This window comes from Sander lucioperca, chromosome 2 (genome assembly GCF_008315115.2).
Source record: "Sander lucioperca isolate FBNREF2018 chromosome 2, SLUC_FBN_1.2, whole genome shotgun sequence".
Classification (NCBI taxonomy): domain Eukaryota; kingdom Metazoa; phylum Chordata; class Actinopteri; order Perciformes; family Percidae; genus Sander; species Sander lucioperca.
The window spans coordinates 33,827,220-33,843,440 of NC_050174.1; the positions used below are offsets into that span (position 1 = coordinate 33,827,220).

Below are 16,221 nucleotides of genomic sequence, written 5' to 3' on the forward strand. Positions count from 1 at the left end.
TGCCTCTCCCTGCATTTGGGTCCTTTAATCTCTGGAACTGTAACAATATGACAGATAAGGTTATGCAGCCTAGGCTGCATAACAGACTGGGAAGAAAATCGATCGGCCATTCAAGTCCAGCTACATGTTCAATTTGCAATGCTGATTTGTTTCGTGGTGGCGAGGACCCTAAGCAATACACAACATCACCGCTGTTACAACATTTTTGGTATAAAACATCCGAAAGAATACGAGTTGTGCATGAAGGAATCTACAGACAGCAGCCAAAATGCAGCAACTTCAGGTACGGTAAAGGAAGGACAGTCACTGTTTACTTCATTAATGTGATTGAATGATTCGGTACATCCCTAAAATAAATAAAGATTATCAGGCTTTTAAGCCCAGTCCAGAGCAAAGATTCACAACGAGACCAAACCATTTTAAAAGGCTGCAGGAAAAGTTTCAGCGGTCTGAACTGGACTTTACACTTTACTTAACTTTCTGTCACAATCCTTCTCTTCTCCTTAGTGGGAAGAAACGTATGTTTGATGTGATCCAGGAGACTCTTGAGTCAGACTTCCCTGCCTGGTTTAGTAAAGTGTTCAGCTATGCCTCTAACCCCGGACTGGTGCTACCCTTCATATTGCTCATGGTGTGAGTCATCAGCCGACTGCATGAATATATCTTCTTTTGCACATCTTAAAGGGTTACTTAGGTTTTTTTTCACCCTGGACCCTATTTTTCAATGTAAGTGACTGATGGGAACAATATTTGTTGAGTTTAGTCCCATATTGGGCAAGAAAGGAGCTGCATTGTAACGTTAACCGTTAGATAGTGCCCACTAAAAGTTCTGTTGTTGCTGCTGACAGACTCAGATTAGTATTCTAAGTGTCTGACAACATTATGGAAAGGATCCCTACAGAGATAGACCTTTCTTTCAACCAAACCAGAGTGGTGATTGTTGGAACAGTGGAAAGATGAACCAAGACGGCTTTTGGTAGTTTGATTTAGTTGCTGTCCATTTTAAATGAAGTGTGTTTTACGATGATAAAAGTCCTGATTATTTACATGGAGTCTGGTGGAGTTTGGTGATGGTGATTTCGGGGCTGTTTCATGTTGAACTAAAAGGATCTTACTCTTTAACTAAAAGGTCTATCTCTGTAGGGATCCTTTCATAATGTTGTCAGACACTTAGAATAATAATCTGAGTCTGTCAGCGGCAAAAACAGAACTTTTAGTGGACGCAAATTGACACAATTGTTCATTAACGTTATATTATAGCTTGTTTTCTCGCTTAATACTTGACCAATTTCAAATGGTTGTTCCCATCAGTCACCTAGACACAAAAACATATGAAGATAGGGTCTAGGTTGAATAATACTGAAGTTATCCCTTAAAGATATATTGCATGAGCGTGTTGTCTTCATATCCTTTTAGTGGTAAAGTTTAAGGTTCTTTGATGGTAATATTCTGTTATTTTATCTTTCAGACTGGCCATTTATTACTTGCAATCCACATCCAAAAGCTACAAAGAAGCTAACGTGGACCTGAAGAAAAAACTACAGACGGTACCTGAAACTAGACTTAGTTTTTTCTCTCATCTAGCGCCTCTTCTCTTGCTTTTATGTGCTTTTGGATACACAGGAATAAAGTTTGCGGTTTGATAGTTCACACAGGAACATAGGTGTGAATTTCACCTAAAAGTTCGGGGGGGACTAGTCTATATCCACGATGTTCCACTTCCGGGATTGCTCCGTTGCCGATGGAAAATTTAGCCAGATTGCCGGATGCTAAATTGGTCACTAGTCGCTTTGTAAAGTGCCCATATTATGAAAAAATCACTTTTTCTGGGATTTGGGGAGTTATTTTGTGTCTCTGGTGCTTCCACACGCATACAAACTTTGAAAAAAAACCATCCATGCTGTTTAGAGTGAGATACGGTTTCTGAATGTGTCCTGCCTTCAGTCTCCGGGTGAGCTGGTCAAAATCTGCACGGCTTTCTACGTAACTAGCCGAAATGAGGGGCCTAGGGGGCTAACAGCATGCTAGCTTGTTCTCAATGGCAAAACACTGCTACAACATACACAAATTCATCTTAATCTACAAAATAAATTGTATAGAACTACTACATGTCCCTGTTCTGCAGGTATTCCACGCAAAGTTGGAAGTGCGCCCTTGTTTAGAAGAAGTCTCCCGGCTAATCCTGCCTTGTACTACTGAAGTTGTAGAAACAGCTAGCTAGCTCATGTAGTCCTTACCTAGCTACTGAGCATGTGATCTTACCTAGCTACTGAGCATGTGCGACTGCCAACAAAGATGTTACAGCAGTGAGAGGTCTCACTCTGTAGCTAAAACAGAGACCTGAACACAGGGTGAAAAGAGGAGCTGCAGCAATGTGCAGTACAACAAAAATATGGTGTTTTTTGATAATTAAACCATGTAAACCTATTCTGATACAACCTCAAAATACAATTATGAACCTGAAAATGAGCATAATATGGCCACTTTAAAAATAAAGTCGCCAAGAGGGTTTGAAAAGTCGCTAAATGTCAAGTTGGCAACACTGTCTCAAACTTTATTACCCACCGAACAAGACTTTTCAAGCACCAACACATTGAGTGTAGGTATGTTTTCACAAGAGACTTGAGAAATATTTCAGCTTTAGGGCCAAATTATCTCTTTACACATCGCTCTAGGACAATTTCTGTCCTCACTAAAAATAAAGCTGAGTTCGTTCTGACCATTTTGATATGAAACACACGGATCAGTTTAAATGTAAATACCCTAAAAAGGAGAATGACCTTAGAGGGTTAAAACACATTTTTTTTTGCCCCATTTGCGTTTGTATTGTTTTACTACTTACAGTTATTTTAAGTTCCGTATTTTCCGGACTCTAAGTCGCACTGGACTATAAGTCGCATTTACTTCGAAACTTGTTTCACAAAATCCAAGACCAAGAACAGACATTTAATCTGGAAAGGCAAGTTATTCAACTACACAATAGCACACAGAACAACAGGCTGAATAGGTGTCCGGTATGTTAACGTAACCCTGATTTCCCACCATTGTTCCTGTGATTTCCGCCTCTGCACGGGTGTGTAGATGCAGAAACAGCAGTTGTGTTGGTATCATCTGTCCAGCAGAGAGCAGCAGAGTCAAAGCTTACAGCAGAGAGCAGCAGCTGGATCAAACATTGAGCTCTGAATATGTTCTGCAGTCAGTCTTATAACACTAACATGCAGGCTGGCTGGGTTGTGCACTATGTCATCGTGCAATAAGTAGGTTATTGGGGTTATACAATATGTTAGTGGTGCAATACATGGGCTGTTGGATTGTTCAATATGTCATTGTGTACTGCATAGGTTATGTGGAAATGTGTCATTTGAGCAATACGTAGACTATTTGGGTTGGGCAATATGTCATTTGTGCAATATGTAGGCTATTTGGGTTGTGCATGATGTCATTTGTTCAATAAGTTGGCTATTGGGGTTGTGCATTATGTCATTTGTGCAATACGTACAGGGTTGTTCAATTTAAAATTGCGACTGAAAGAATGAGTTAATGTGCTTACTATATAGGTACCTGTCTAATGTATATGAGAGTATTACTATATAGGTACCTGTCTAATGTATATGAGAGCATGTATGTTACATAAGAGTGTATGTTGAGAGATGCTTATTTTCTGTATTTTGTGTTGTCTTTGTAAAGCTGTGGAACTGACAGAGTCCAAAAACATTTCCCTGAGGGGGCAATAAAGTATATCTTATCTTATATCTTATAATAATTGTGTTTCTGTCATTTTCAAGCAAAATGAGGAGAACAAGAGGAAGAACAAACTGGCGGCGCTGAAGGCCCAGACGGACCTGGAGGAGGCCAGAGCTGCGACGCAGACGGCCGAGCAGAAGAACAACAACGCTTCACTACAACACCAACACGGTGAGACGTCATCATTCAGGGTCAAAATCAAACAGAGGATTTCTTTTTCACGCTTGCTAAAGTCGTTTTTTTCTCTCCGACCCGTTCTTCCCACGTGTCACAGAACCGTACGCAGTTCAGTTTATGGTTAATCGACAATACTTTCCAACTTTTCCTTCAGCAGAGGAGGAAGAAGACCTCGGCAGTAGTCAGAGGAAGAACGGACGCCCTCCTCCTTCAGTTAGACACCAAGATGGCCGGCCTCCGGCCACCAGAGCCCCCGCCCCCAGGACCCTTCACCCTGACACCCACAGGTCTCTGGGGTACCTGCCTGGGGGCGGGTTCCCTCAGCAACGGGAACCCAGAATGCACCGGGTCCCGAGCCTGCAGAGACACTGAGGGACGGAAAAACAGGACGTTAGCAGATGTCAATCAAAACAAGCACTTTAAGGAGAATTTCCATTGTTAGTCAGTTATTTTGCTTTTTAAACTGTGTATTCTGTTGGTATTTTGAATTAGTAGCCTGGTTGTTTCTTTGTTTACTAAATAAACGTTAACAAGGGCAGAGTCTCATTTTCTTGAAATGTTCCCTCCCCTTCTGGTGGACAAACATGGGACATTGCAAAACTACAACTAGATTCATTTTGAAAAATTTAACCAAGATAGTTAGCTACCGCTAGCGTTAGCTGGTAGCTGGTAGGGGTGCACGATTCAGAAAATGTCACGATTCTATTAAAAAATGAGTCTCGATTAAAAAAACGATTCACAGTATGTAAAAGGAGTTACTTTCCCCATGTGATTGCATTAGACGTAAAATAAAAAATAAAAGAATAAATCAAAAAATATATCGATTTTGAATCAATTTTGAATCGGTAGAGCTTGAATCGCGATACGAATGTGAATCGATTTTTTTGCACACCCCTATTAGCTGGTAACTTCAAGGAGAATTCCGGCAAATTCTTACGTTAATCCTGATCGCTATAAAAATGCGTGTACTTTCGTTTGAAAAAACCCCGACCTGAATCGGAGTAGCTGCAGCTACGTGTACGAGCTTCCACTGAGCTAAAACGGCAGTTGTCGCGGCAAGTTTTAAAGTGCCTTTGTGCCTCTTAACAGACACAAAATGCAACAAAAATGTCTGTGCAACATGAACAGGGCCCTTACGTGACAACAACATGCGTTTTCAACTCAGACATTGTTTTAATTCACCTACCCTGTCTCGATCCTGCTGGTAGCTAGGTCGCCCTGTTAGCTGCTAGCTGCTAGCTGTTCCGCTGTGGGTTTGCTGACCCACTGCCACTGGGTCTAACGTTAGCAGTGTTGGGCATGTTACTTCCAAAATGTAATACATTATAGATTACTAGTTACTGTCGTTTGAGAGTAATTAGTTATATTACAATATTACTGTCTCTGAATTGTAATGCGTTACACTACTTTTGCATTACTTTTGAGTTACTTTCACCTTTCACCAAAATAACAGGGGAAGTTTGATTTGGCAGCTAGCTTGTGAATTTCACCACCGGATCAATAAAGTCTCGTCTTTATCCACTTTAATACATCATAGATTATTCATATTTTGTATAATTAATATAAATATGCAAAGTAACTAAAGCTATACAAAATAGATAAGTAAAACGTATAATAGGCAAGTAGGAGAAAATGAAAATACTCAATTAAAAGTACGGCATTGTTGTAAAATGTTTGTTTATAGCACTTCAATAAGAAATTCATGTTGTTTAGGTTAAAACACTCTAAAGGAAATGTTCAATTATAGTGTGATTAAAACTCACTATTTACATTATTTACAGTACTTGATTTACAGCTGGTTTGTGAAAAGGTAGCCTACACAACCTTATTTAACAGTAATTTAGTTTTACTGCGAACCGTCACAGGAAGTGCTTTTATTTTGAAGTAAGCTACACGGAAGTTGTCTGTTGTGTAGCTACTCTTGCTAGCTTACTGAGAAGCAACATGTCCGTCAGGCTCAAGTTGTTCACTTTCTTGTTTGTAAATCTGCAACATATTGAACAGTAAATGGTCACAGTAAAAGACAAGCGCTTTTGGTTGTCATTCGAAGCCATTCCACTACAGGCAGAGTTACTCTCCACGGCTGATAAAATGCAATGATATTTACGTGTAGCAAGCCTCAACATTAATTCCCGACATGTTTATATCTGTCAGCCGCTGACGTACCGTCACCTGTTGGGACATACATGCTGTCCGTACCGTCTCTGGTTCTGGTTCTGACCACGGGAACAGAAACAGGACAGCTCACAACGCAGCGTAATAACTCCGGAAAATAATATCCATCTCGCAAATGTATCTGTCTCTGCAGTCATCTCAACCATCGAATACAGCGACAGGAAAATAATACGGCTTTTTTTTTTTTCCTGTGAAGAAATGTGTTGTGGTGTTGGTGAATTCTTAAAAAAACCAATGCACCACTAAATGTTGTGTTAAAATGCGTTGTAACTCGCGTTACTGAGATTGTAACGAGTATAATATTACCGAAATTTAATTAGTAATGCGTTATATTACTGCGTTACAGCAAAAAGGAATACATTACTGTAATTGCGTTACTTTTGTAACGCGTTACTCCCAACACTGAACGTTAGCGGTCCGATTACCCACTGCCGCTGGGTCTAACGTTAGCGGTCACTGACCCACTGCCGCTGGGTCTAACGTTAGCGGTCTGCTGACCCACTGCCGCTGGGTCTAACGTTAGCGGTCACTGACCCACTGCTGCTGGGTCTAACGTTAGCGGTCCGCTGACCCACTGCTGCTGGGTCTAACGTTAGCGGTCCGCTGACCCACTGCCGCTGGGTCTAACGTTAGCGGTCCGATTACCCACTGCCGCTGGGTGTAACGTTAGCGGTCCGCTAACCCACTGCTGCTGGGTCTAACGTTAGCGGTCCGCTGACCCACTGCCGCTGGGTCTAACGTTAGCGGTCCGCTGACCCACTGCCGCTGGGTCTAACGTTAGCGGTCCGCTGACCCTCTGCCGCTGGGTCTAATGTTAGCGGTCCGCTGACCCACTGCCGCTGGGTCTAACGTTAGCGGTCCGCTGACCCACTGCTGCTGGGTCTAATGTTAGCGGTCACTGACCCACTGCTGCTGGGTCTAATGTTAGCGGTCACTGACCCACTGCCGCTGGGTCTAATGTTAGCGGTCCGCTGACCCACTGCTGCTGGGTCTAACGTTAGCGGTCCGCTGACCCACTGCCGCTGGGTCTAACGTTAGCGGTCCGCTGACCCACTGCTGCTGGGTCTAACTGTCCCTCCTCAATCCCTGCAACTCCGAGAACATCTCCAGAGCTGTGTCAGACAGCTTTCCGGCTGCACTGACGAGTATTGTCACTATGACAACTAACAACTAACACCATTTTGTTGTGTACCAATCAAATGACCACGGGAAACAGTTCAATGGTCATTCTATCCATTTTATTTCTATGGCTCCGACTCTAGCAAGACTCTCAGGGTTTAATTACAATATTGGAAATTAGTCTGTAACAGTGGAATCACTTGAAACGTCGTAAGGTCGGCATTTGCTGTAAGATGGTGTCAGACAGTGACGGACTGGCCATCTGGAATTTGGGCAAATGCCAGAAAGGCTGCCCCCCTATGGGCCACTACTATATATTCAAGATTGTACAGCGGCGAGGTGCGTGGAAAGATTCACTCGGAAGGCTGAATTAATAATTCCCAAGCTAGGTTATTGACAGGCCGGTGTGTTGCAAATGCCAGGGCCGTTTTTTGATCACAGTCCGTCACTGGTGTCAGAATTTAGTCTTTTCAAAGTCTGTTCACAGTCTTCTGAGATGCTGAGCGAGCTGTCCCTGGACCTGACCGGGCCAAAACGTTAAACAATTCATTAGACATGGACGCCATTTAACCCAGCTAGCTCGGCTTAAATAGATATCTTACTAATTTCTGGCTGGACACTCAACTTAAATCTATCTTCCAGCTGAATAATATTAAAGATCTGATACGCTGAGGGAACTCTGAACTTGGAAAACACACGTAAAGAGCGTCAGAATATTCCCTTTTTCAGACAGCAATGGAAAAAATGTAATCCGTGCCAAACATTCAGATCTGAGCTGTCGGTGTAAAACCATTCATTGTGTCTGCGGAGCGTGGATGACTCGTATCATCTGATAACTGTATGTCCGCCGTATCCGGTGTCTCAACAGCTAATTCTGCTCTCGCCGAACACTGAGTGCTCCTGTCAATCAACCCGACAGTGAACTGTAAAAGTAACAGTGTTGTCTCATTCGTTAAAACTTTATTAACTGGAAATTCTAGCTATCGACAGCCGCTCAAAGTCTTGTTCATTTGAAAGTTAAGATCTGAGAAGTGTAAGGCTTGTCGTTGTGGAATTAAGTGCTCAAAGTGCCACTGACGTTGGATTACAGTGCCAATCAAATCCACTTCCATCGACGCTCATGATGAATTCATGGCAGGTAAGCATTAAGTATTAATTCTGCAGTTATTCGAGAACTAGAGGATGAAGTAAGCCCTTAGGCTTTATTCTTTCACCGTGGGCCAATTGTCAATCACATTCTTTAATGAAGAAGGAGGAAGACTGTAAGGCATCTCTGTGTACTCGAGACTGTCAAAGGTCATCTCACAAAATGCTTGTTGGGGCAATGTTCACACTAGGGCCTCCTGCACACGGCTTGCGTGGCGTGAGCGTGTCAGCTACGTGGCGTGTCCGTTTTTATTTCGGCTCCCATGGTAACAGGTTAGTGCTTGCACACTGCCTGCGTGACACACACGTCTCAGGCTAGGCTCGAGCCGCGCCGAAAACGTGTGCATGCTAGAAATAGGACCGACGCCTGTTTTTCACACGACACCAAGTGTGTTGGAAGCGTTTCCAGACAAAATAAAATAGGAAAAGATGTTTATATGTAATTTTGACACGAATACATTTAATAAATGACATGTTGATGTTTGAAAGTCTCGAGGTTTTGACATAAATGCAGATATATATGTAATTTAAAATAATAATAATAATAATAATAAATAATTATCGATTTTCAAATATTGCACCTGTCAATACAGATATATATATATATATATATATATATATATATATATATATATATATCAATATTCTGGAGCCTATTTTGCCGTCAATACTGCCGACGTTGTCTGCTGTAATCAGATCAGAATATATTGATGTTTATGAGGAACATCCATGTGTCCAGACAAGGCTAGCAGCAGCAGCAGCGCCGCGTCAGACACCTTTCTGGTGTACAAAGACATAGAAAACGCCACGCAGCCGCCATGCAACTGACACGCAACAGAAACGCAACTGACACGCAACAGAAACGGCACGCTCACGCCATGCTCACGCCATGCTCACACCATGCTCACGCCTTGCTCACACCACGCTCACGCCACACAGGCAGTGTGCAATCGGCCTTAGTGTCTATTTTGCATTATCATGTGGATTAAACCGTGTTTTCAAAAAAAGCCCTGAGCCGACCACTGCTGACCCTTTCTTCTGTTGCAGCTCAGAGCTTCTTTTTGAAGTTAAAGAAAGTAGTAATAGTTCAAGCTGACCAATGACAAGCTCAGGATGAATTCATGGCAGGTAAGCATTACGTTATTCTGCCGTTATTTGAGAACTAGAAGATGAAGTAAGCCCCTATGCTTTATTCTCTAAACGTGGGTCAAGAATCCCATTCTGTAATGAAGACGGAGGAAGACTGTTAAGCCTCTCGGTGTCCTGGAGACTCTGTCATAATCTGCCTCGGCCTTATTCGGGTAACACCGGCCACCCGGGGTTGTGTTTTGGCTCTGTTCCAGTCTCCGTCCATGCTGGCACAGTGTAGCAGAAAACTGAGCCTTGGCAGGCTACACATTACCGGATATCTCGAGGTCTGCTGGACCACGATGAGCATCTCTTATCTTCACTAATGGTGAAGGGAGGGGGGAGACGCTACGGTACGAGCACTGATTTGACCGCTGGGACGTTGTCCAGTTTAGCTTTGGAGAGCTAAGGTTGTTACTGTGTCACTGATTTTTTATGCCTTTGCACTGGTTATGGAGGCTACGTAGTCTGTCAGTGCACGAGTACAGTGTCATGTCATTTCAACCTGTTCTCATTCCGAACTCTTAAAATAAGTTTGGACAGTGGCTGTCAGCGCCTGATGCGACGAAAAAGGCGTCTTTCAGCGTGTTTGTGTAACGCACCGGGGAGAGCAGCAGTTAGAGAGGATTTAGAGAGTAGTATGTAAGGAGGTTGGTTGGTTGGTTGGTTGGGGGGGTGGATGGGTCAAACACAGGACTTTCACCCAGGAGAGCGGGGTTCAAGTCCTGCTTGTCACGCTTGCTATAGTCGCGTTTTTCTTTCCTCCCGCGTGTAACAGAACCGTACGCCCACCCACGACCTTTTCCTAAACATAACTGCGTCAAAAGGGACGGCAATAGTCCCGACCAAGCGCGTTTACTTATAGCGCTAAAGGAGACTTTTAGCGTCAATAAGAACGACAAAGGCACCTGACCAAGCGTCCAGATTTTACGAGATGAGTGTGAGAACCTGTTGGTCATTTCTCCATTGTTCCGACCTCTCAATAACCCGAAAAATTCCCTTTGGTCCTACAGCCCACTAGTCCGATGTCCCTTTGTTGCGAAAAAAATGAACCCTCTGCTCCGACATCCCATTGTTCTGACCATATAGGCTTTTGTGGATCGTCCCATAATCTAAAATCAGAATTCAAAATAACAAGCAAAATTACTTTTCTATAGCTTATTAACACATTTAAATGTTTAGCCTATCTTTGAAAAACTGAAATAAAAATGTAGGCTAAGTCCAAAGTCCAACAGGGTAAAGTTAGTTTTGGGTGGAATATGTATTTCCATAAGCCTGCAATGATAATGGATAGGAATTGGGCATACCCCACCAATAACCAATGAGAAACTAACTAGACGCCTCATCTTGGCTGTTTCAAACAGGAAACTTCAGGATTTCCGGCAAAATATCCTAAAGAAATATTATAAATAATTGTCCCTAACCACAACCCTAACCTTAACCTGACTGTCATCTCCCATTCCCTTTAAAAGCCAGGCGCGTCATTATTGCGTCATATCATTGCTATTATGATGGAGGATTTGCACCGTAATATTTTTATTTGTAATCTTCTGCATGTGTGTGTGCTGCTGTGCGTCCCTGTGTGTGTAACAAGCATAGTGTGCACGCTGCTGTGCACGAGCCTAGGAGCATTTTACTAATGCTCTGTTAAAATAACAATGAAATGCTGCGTTATTGACTTTAGACCAGGTTTTTGTTGGTCAATGGTGCCATCACTTCACGCTGCCTCAAGATAGCAATACGCCCAGAATGCACCTGAACACACCTCCCTGTAAGACCAGCACGCCCAGAATGCACCTGAACACACCTCCCTGTAAGACCAGCACGCCCATGGGCCACAGATGGGCGCAGGTGCATTTGATGTTTAAACGACGCGGGTGCAGACAACTGCGTCGGTCTTAAACTAGCAAAGACACTTGCACACAGACCCTTTTTTCTGCCTTCAAATTAGCAAAAATGGATTTGGACACGCCCTAAACTAAAAGATCTTCCGTGAGCCTAAGTACAATATAGTGAGAAGGAAAGATGGAGATGCATGTTGAATGGAAACCCCTGGAAGCGTGTTGCTCCGTGTTTGCAGCATAGCAGCCGGCAGCTCCTGTTTCCTCCTGTATTATTCAAAAGGTCAGATCTGACGTTTGACAATAAATACACAGGAAATATAGCTACACATCTTCGTGGTTGAACTCTGAGCTGCTTGCACAATTAACCTATACGAGCGTTTTCTGGGTGAGGACGGTCTGTAAAACACCCACTTACTCAGACTGCTGAAGCCTCATATTACCTGCAGCTGAACAATTTCAGCGTACATGTGGGCTTGTGCGTATTATTTTAAGATAGACTTCAAAAAATGTGAACCTAGGCTTTAATGAAGGGCTTGTAATGTGTCCCTATGAATAAAATACTGTTACAGATTCACTGGAGTCTTAAATACACTGACTCAGGAGGGGACCTGACTTCTGCCGAGACGTTGCCTTCTATTTTATAATCACACACATCATATGACGCTCCAAGCTGTTAGCTGTTAATCTGAATACATGTAGGGGAATAAAGCAGGAGACTGTATCAGTTTCTCACGGGCTCCTGATTAATGGACTGTGTTGTGTTCGGCGGTCGTCAAGGAGCCGGTCTTTGCATAGGCTAAACAGAGGAGCACCTGTTATTGTGTGTGTGTGTGTGTGTGTGTGTGTGTGTGTGTGTGTGTGTGTGTGTGTGTTACTGTGTGAGAGAGATGGGGTGTGTGTGTGTCTGTGTCTGTGTGTGTGTGTGTGTGTTAGGGTGTGTGTGTGTGTGTATGTGTGTGTTACCGTGTGAGAAAGGGTGTGTGTGAGAGTGTGTCTGTGGTACTGTGTGTGTGTGTGTGTGTGTTACTGTGTGAGAGAGGGTGTGTGTGTGTGTGTGTGTGTGTGTGTGTGTGTGTGTGTTACTGTGTGTGTATGTCTGTTACTGTGTTTGTGTGTGTGTGTGTGTTACTGTGTGAGAGAGGGTGTGTGTGTGTGTGTGTTACTGTGTGAGAGAGGGTGTGTGTGTGTGTGTGTGTTACTGTGTGCAGGTGTGTGTGTGTGTGTGTGTGTGTGAGAGAGAGAGGGTGTGCCTGTGGTACTGTATGTGTGTGTGTGTTTATGTGTGTGTATGTTGTGTGTGTGTTACTGTGTAAGTATGTCTGTTGTGTGTGTGAGAGAGGGTGTGTCTGTGGTACTGTGTGTGTGTGTGTGTGTGTGTGTGTGTGTGTGTGTTACCTGGCTGTTTGACACGGTGTCTTCACTGAGTGACTCGTGGATGGAGAGAAGGCTGAAGGGAGCAGACGAGGACTAACTAGAGGAAATAACTAAAGGAGACGCAGCAAAATGCCTCCAAAGAGGAAAAACAATATTTCAATTAACATTGAAGATGGTAAGACGATTTCTTTAAATGCTATTATGCTAAAAAAAACAAAAACTTTTAATTGTTTCAAACCATAATTTTTTAGCCTGAAATTTCCCCCTTTTCTGATTCTATTATTCTATTAATAACAGAGAGTACAAGTCATTGTTACGTGGTGATTAATATCCGTTTGTGTAGCGATGGATCCCCTAATTAGTGTGTTTTTATGTCCACAGTTGGGATGGATGTTGATGCGTCAGACAGCGGAAGTGAAGGTGAGTTTGTTTGCTTTTAAATTAAGCCGGGTAAGATGTGGACAGTGGCTGTCAGCGTCTGATGTGGCGAAAAAGGCGTCTTTCAGCGTGTTTGTGTAACGCACCGGGGAGAGCAGCAGTTAGAGAGGATTTAGAGAAGGAGGTTGGTTGGAGGGGTGGATGGGTCAAACACAGGACTTTCACCAGGAGAGCGGGCTTCACGTCCCGCTTGGCACGCTTGCTAGAGTCGCTTTTCTTTCCTCCCGCGTGTCACAGAACCGTACGCCCACCCACGACCCTTTCCTTAACATAACTGCCTCAAAAGGGACGGCAATAGTCCCGACCAAGACGTTTACTTATAGCGCTCCATATAGAGTGTGAGAACGTGTTGGAAATATGGACCCTTGGTCAGGTGCCTTTGTCGTTGCTATTGATGCTAAAAGTCTCCTTTAGCGTCATATAACGCGCTTGGTCGGGACTATTGCAGTCCCTTTTGACGCAGTTATGTTGAAAAGGTCGCGGGTGGGCGTACGGTTCCGTGACATGCGGCACACACGGGAATATTGGGACGGTTAAAGAAGAAAGTGACTTTAGGAAACATGACACGCGGGACACGATCCCCGGTCTCCAGGGTGAAAGTCCTGTATTGAAGGGCCCTTCTTTCGTCGCTTCAGATGCTGACAGCCACTGTCCAAATGTCCGTATTTTGTGTGTGTGAGTGAGAACGGGTTGAAAAGGAATACATTACTGTAATTGCATTACTTTTGTAACTCGTTACTCCCATCACTGCTTCTAAAATGTACATTTGTTTGTTTGTCTTAGTGGAGGCCCGGAGGAGAGCCAAAAACAGACGAGCCAAACCCCAACGTAAAGCCAAACGGGTTAGCGACAATGATGACGAGGATGAAGAAGAGGAGGATGAGGACGAGTCACCGAGGAAGAGAGGGCGAAAGAAGAAAGCAAAGCCTCGCGACAGCGAGGACGATGAGGAAGAAGACAACCGAAATGTAAAAAGAAAAAGTTCCAAAGCCTCCCGGAAGAAAGCGAAGGATGAGAGCGACGAGGAGAGCGAAGACGAAGGAGAGAAAAAGAAAAAGGGAGCCTCCAAAAAGGAGAAAGAGGAGAATAAGGAAAAGGGGAAAGGGAAAGGGAAAGGGAAACAAGGGAAGGATGCAGGAGCTGAGAAGGACAAGAAAAAGAAGAATAGGAAGTTGAGCAGGTGCAGTATTCTCTGACTTACCTGCACGCTCCACACACCTGCACGAAGAAGTACTCAGATCCTTTAATACTGCAGTAAAAGTACTAATACCACACTCTTATAATACTCTGTTACAAGCTATAGTCCTGCAGTGAAAATGTTACTTAAAACATGAAAAAAATGTAGTTAAAGGGATATTTCACCGCTGGAAAAATGAATATGTATTAAATTTATTTTTTGGCTCATGTGGATGAAAGACAACAACTCCCAGAATGCACTTGCTTCACTTCCCTACGAGGCCACTCCCAAGCCATGCCTACTGATTACAGACTTACTGTCCGTCCACACCGCCGCCGACTTGATCTTCTAAAGATACAGGAAGTCATTCATTTTCAGTGGAAGCTGCTTCTCTCAGCTGCAAGGAGCGGAAAATCTGTCGGCGTCGCGTTTTGGGCGTTTTGAGCGACCAGAGCGTCAATCAGAAAGTTGAAAGTAGGTCAACTTTATGGTAATGAGCTATGACGCGGTTCAGCGGCAACCAATCAGAATATAGACGTCCTTCACGCTGGCTGATTCCAGAGAAACATACGATGTAAACTTTGGTTCCTACCAAAACATTAGTTCAGAGAAAAAGGAGGAGAAGCTCATCATGGCCGTTGCTGGGTTCCCTATCATTTATGATATTTGCGTATAGGGACCAGTTAACGTTACCTGCCGGTCACATGGTCTCTAAACAGTCCGCTCACGGTGAAGTCCTGCACGGAGCAACAGCTGGCGGCTGCTCGCTCTGCCTGCACGCTGCTGCGGTTCAGCGGCTAACGAGTGAGCTAACTGCTAACAGACACCGCTGTGACCAACAACCAATACACATTCTGTCATTATATATGTCATTTATAAAAGGTTTCTAGTGTCAGTGTATTGGCCGTGCAGTGGCTGCTTGATCTTTTTCCATGATGAACATAGAATGCTGCTACGTCAGAGCGGCCAAAGCCTCAAACAGCTTCCCCGGACTTTCTGACCAGCGTCCTTGACCGGGCGGCCAGAGCTTCTTTGCAGCTCAAGTCGGCGGCGGTGTGGACGTACAGTTAGAGAGTGAGACAGTCAACTCAACTAAAGTGTGTTTTAATTTTGTCATTTCAGCAATATACACGAAACTACGTTTCACCATGGCTCAAGTGGTGTTACACATTTAAAATATATAAAAATGACATACGGAATTTTTAGTGCACACACATTATAGGCTCCTTAAAGTCCAGCTAACGCATTTGATTAATTGATTGATTTCTGGATCAAGACGATAAAACAGTAATCCAAAGGATAACATGCTAAAGTAAAATACTTATTTCCAGCACGGTCCTTGGTGTTACACACAGGACACAATAGACAAGAAGCAGACACACTCAGACTAAAAAGACATCACATAAAACAAACTAAATAAGAAACAAAAATGTTGTAAAAACTATCCAATTTATTCCATAAAAGCTGCTTGACCTGTGTTTTAAAAATCCCTCGTGATGATAGTTTTCTAGCAGTAGGCAAACTATTCCATGCCATGATACCAGCGTAAAAGAAATAATTTTTAATTGCATTATTAGTAGGGCTGTCAAAATAACACGTTCATTTCAATTAATTAATCTGTGAAAAAATAACGCGTTAAAAAAAAGAACTCAGATTAATCCATTCCATATTGACGTTTGACCCGGAGCCGTTCTAGCCTCCATGCACGTGATGCTAGTTAACACTATACTCAACAGCAGCTAATGTTAGCCTACCGCTAGCTAGTTAATACTATACTCAACAGCAGCTAACGTTAGCCTACCACTAGCTAGTTAACACTATACTCGACAGCAGCTAACGTTAGCCTACCGCTAACTAGTTAACACTATACTCGACAGCAGCTAACGTTAGCCTACCGCT

At 43.4% G+C, this 16,221-nt stretch overlaps 2 protein-coding genes across 2 annotated transcripts in view; both read left to right on the forward strand.

The window, feature by feature from the left end:
• Positions 1 to 4,456, forward strand: part of tmc1 (transmembrane channel-like 1) — a 30,840-nt gene extending 26,384 nt beyond the window's left edge. The window contains exons 15-18 of the mRNA XM_036008387.1: positions 508 to 633; positions 1,469 to 1,547; positions 3,786 to 3,915; positions 4,076 to 4,456. Of these exons, the coding sequence (XP_035864280.1) occupies positions 508 to 633; positions 1,469 to 1,547; positions 3,786 to 3,915; positions 4,076 to 4,293 (553 nt within the window). The 3' untranslated portion in view covers positions 4,294 to 4,456. The remainder of the gene's footprint in view (positions 1 to 507; positions 634 to 1,468; positions 1,548 to 3,785; positions 3,916 to 4,075) is intronic.
• Positions 4,457 to 12,750: 8,294 nt separating this feature from the next.
• tmc2b (transmembrane channel-like 2b) overlaps positions 12,751 to 16,221 on the forward strand; it is a 34,572-nt gene continuing 31,101 nt past the window's right edge. Inside the window, exons 1-3 of the mRNA XM_031305950.1 lie at positions 12,751 to 12,882; positions 13,089 to 13,127; positions 13,929 to 14,325. Coding sequence (XP_031161810.1) covers positions 12,837 to 12,882; positions 13,089 to 13,127; positions 13,929 to 14,325 — 482 coding nt within the window. The 5' untranslated portion in view covers positions 12,751 to 12,836. The remainder of the gene's footprint in view (positions 12,883 to 13,088; positions 13,128 to 13,928; positions 14,326 to 16,221) is intronic.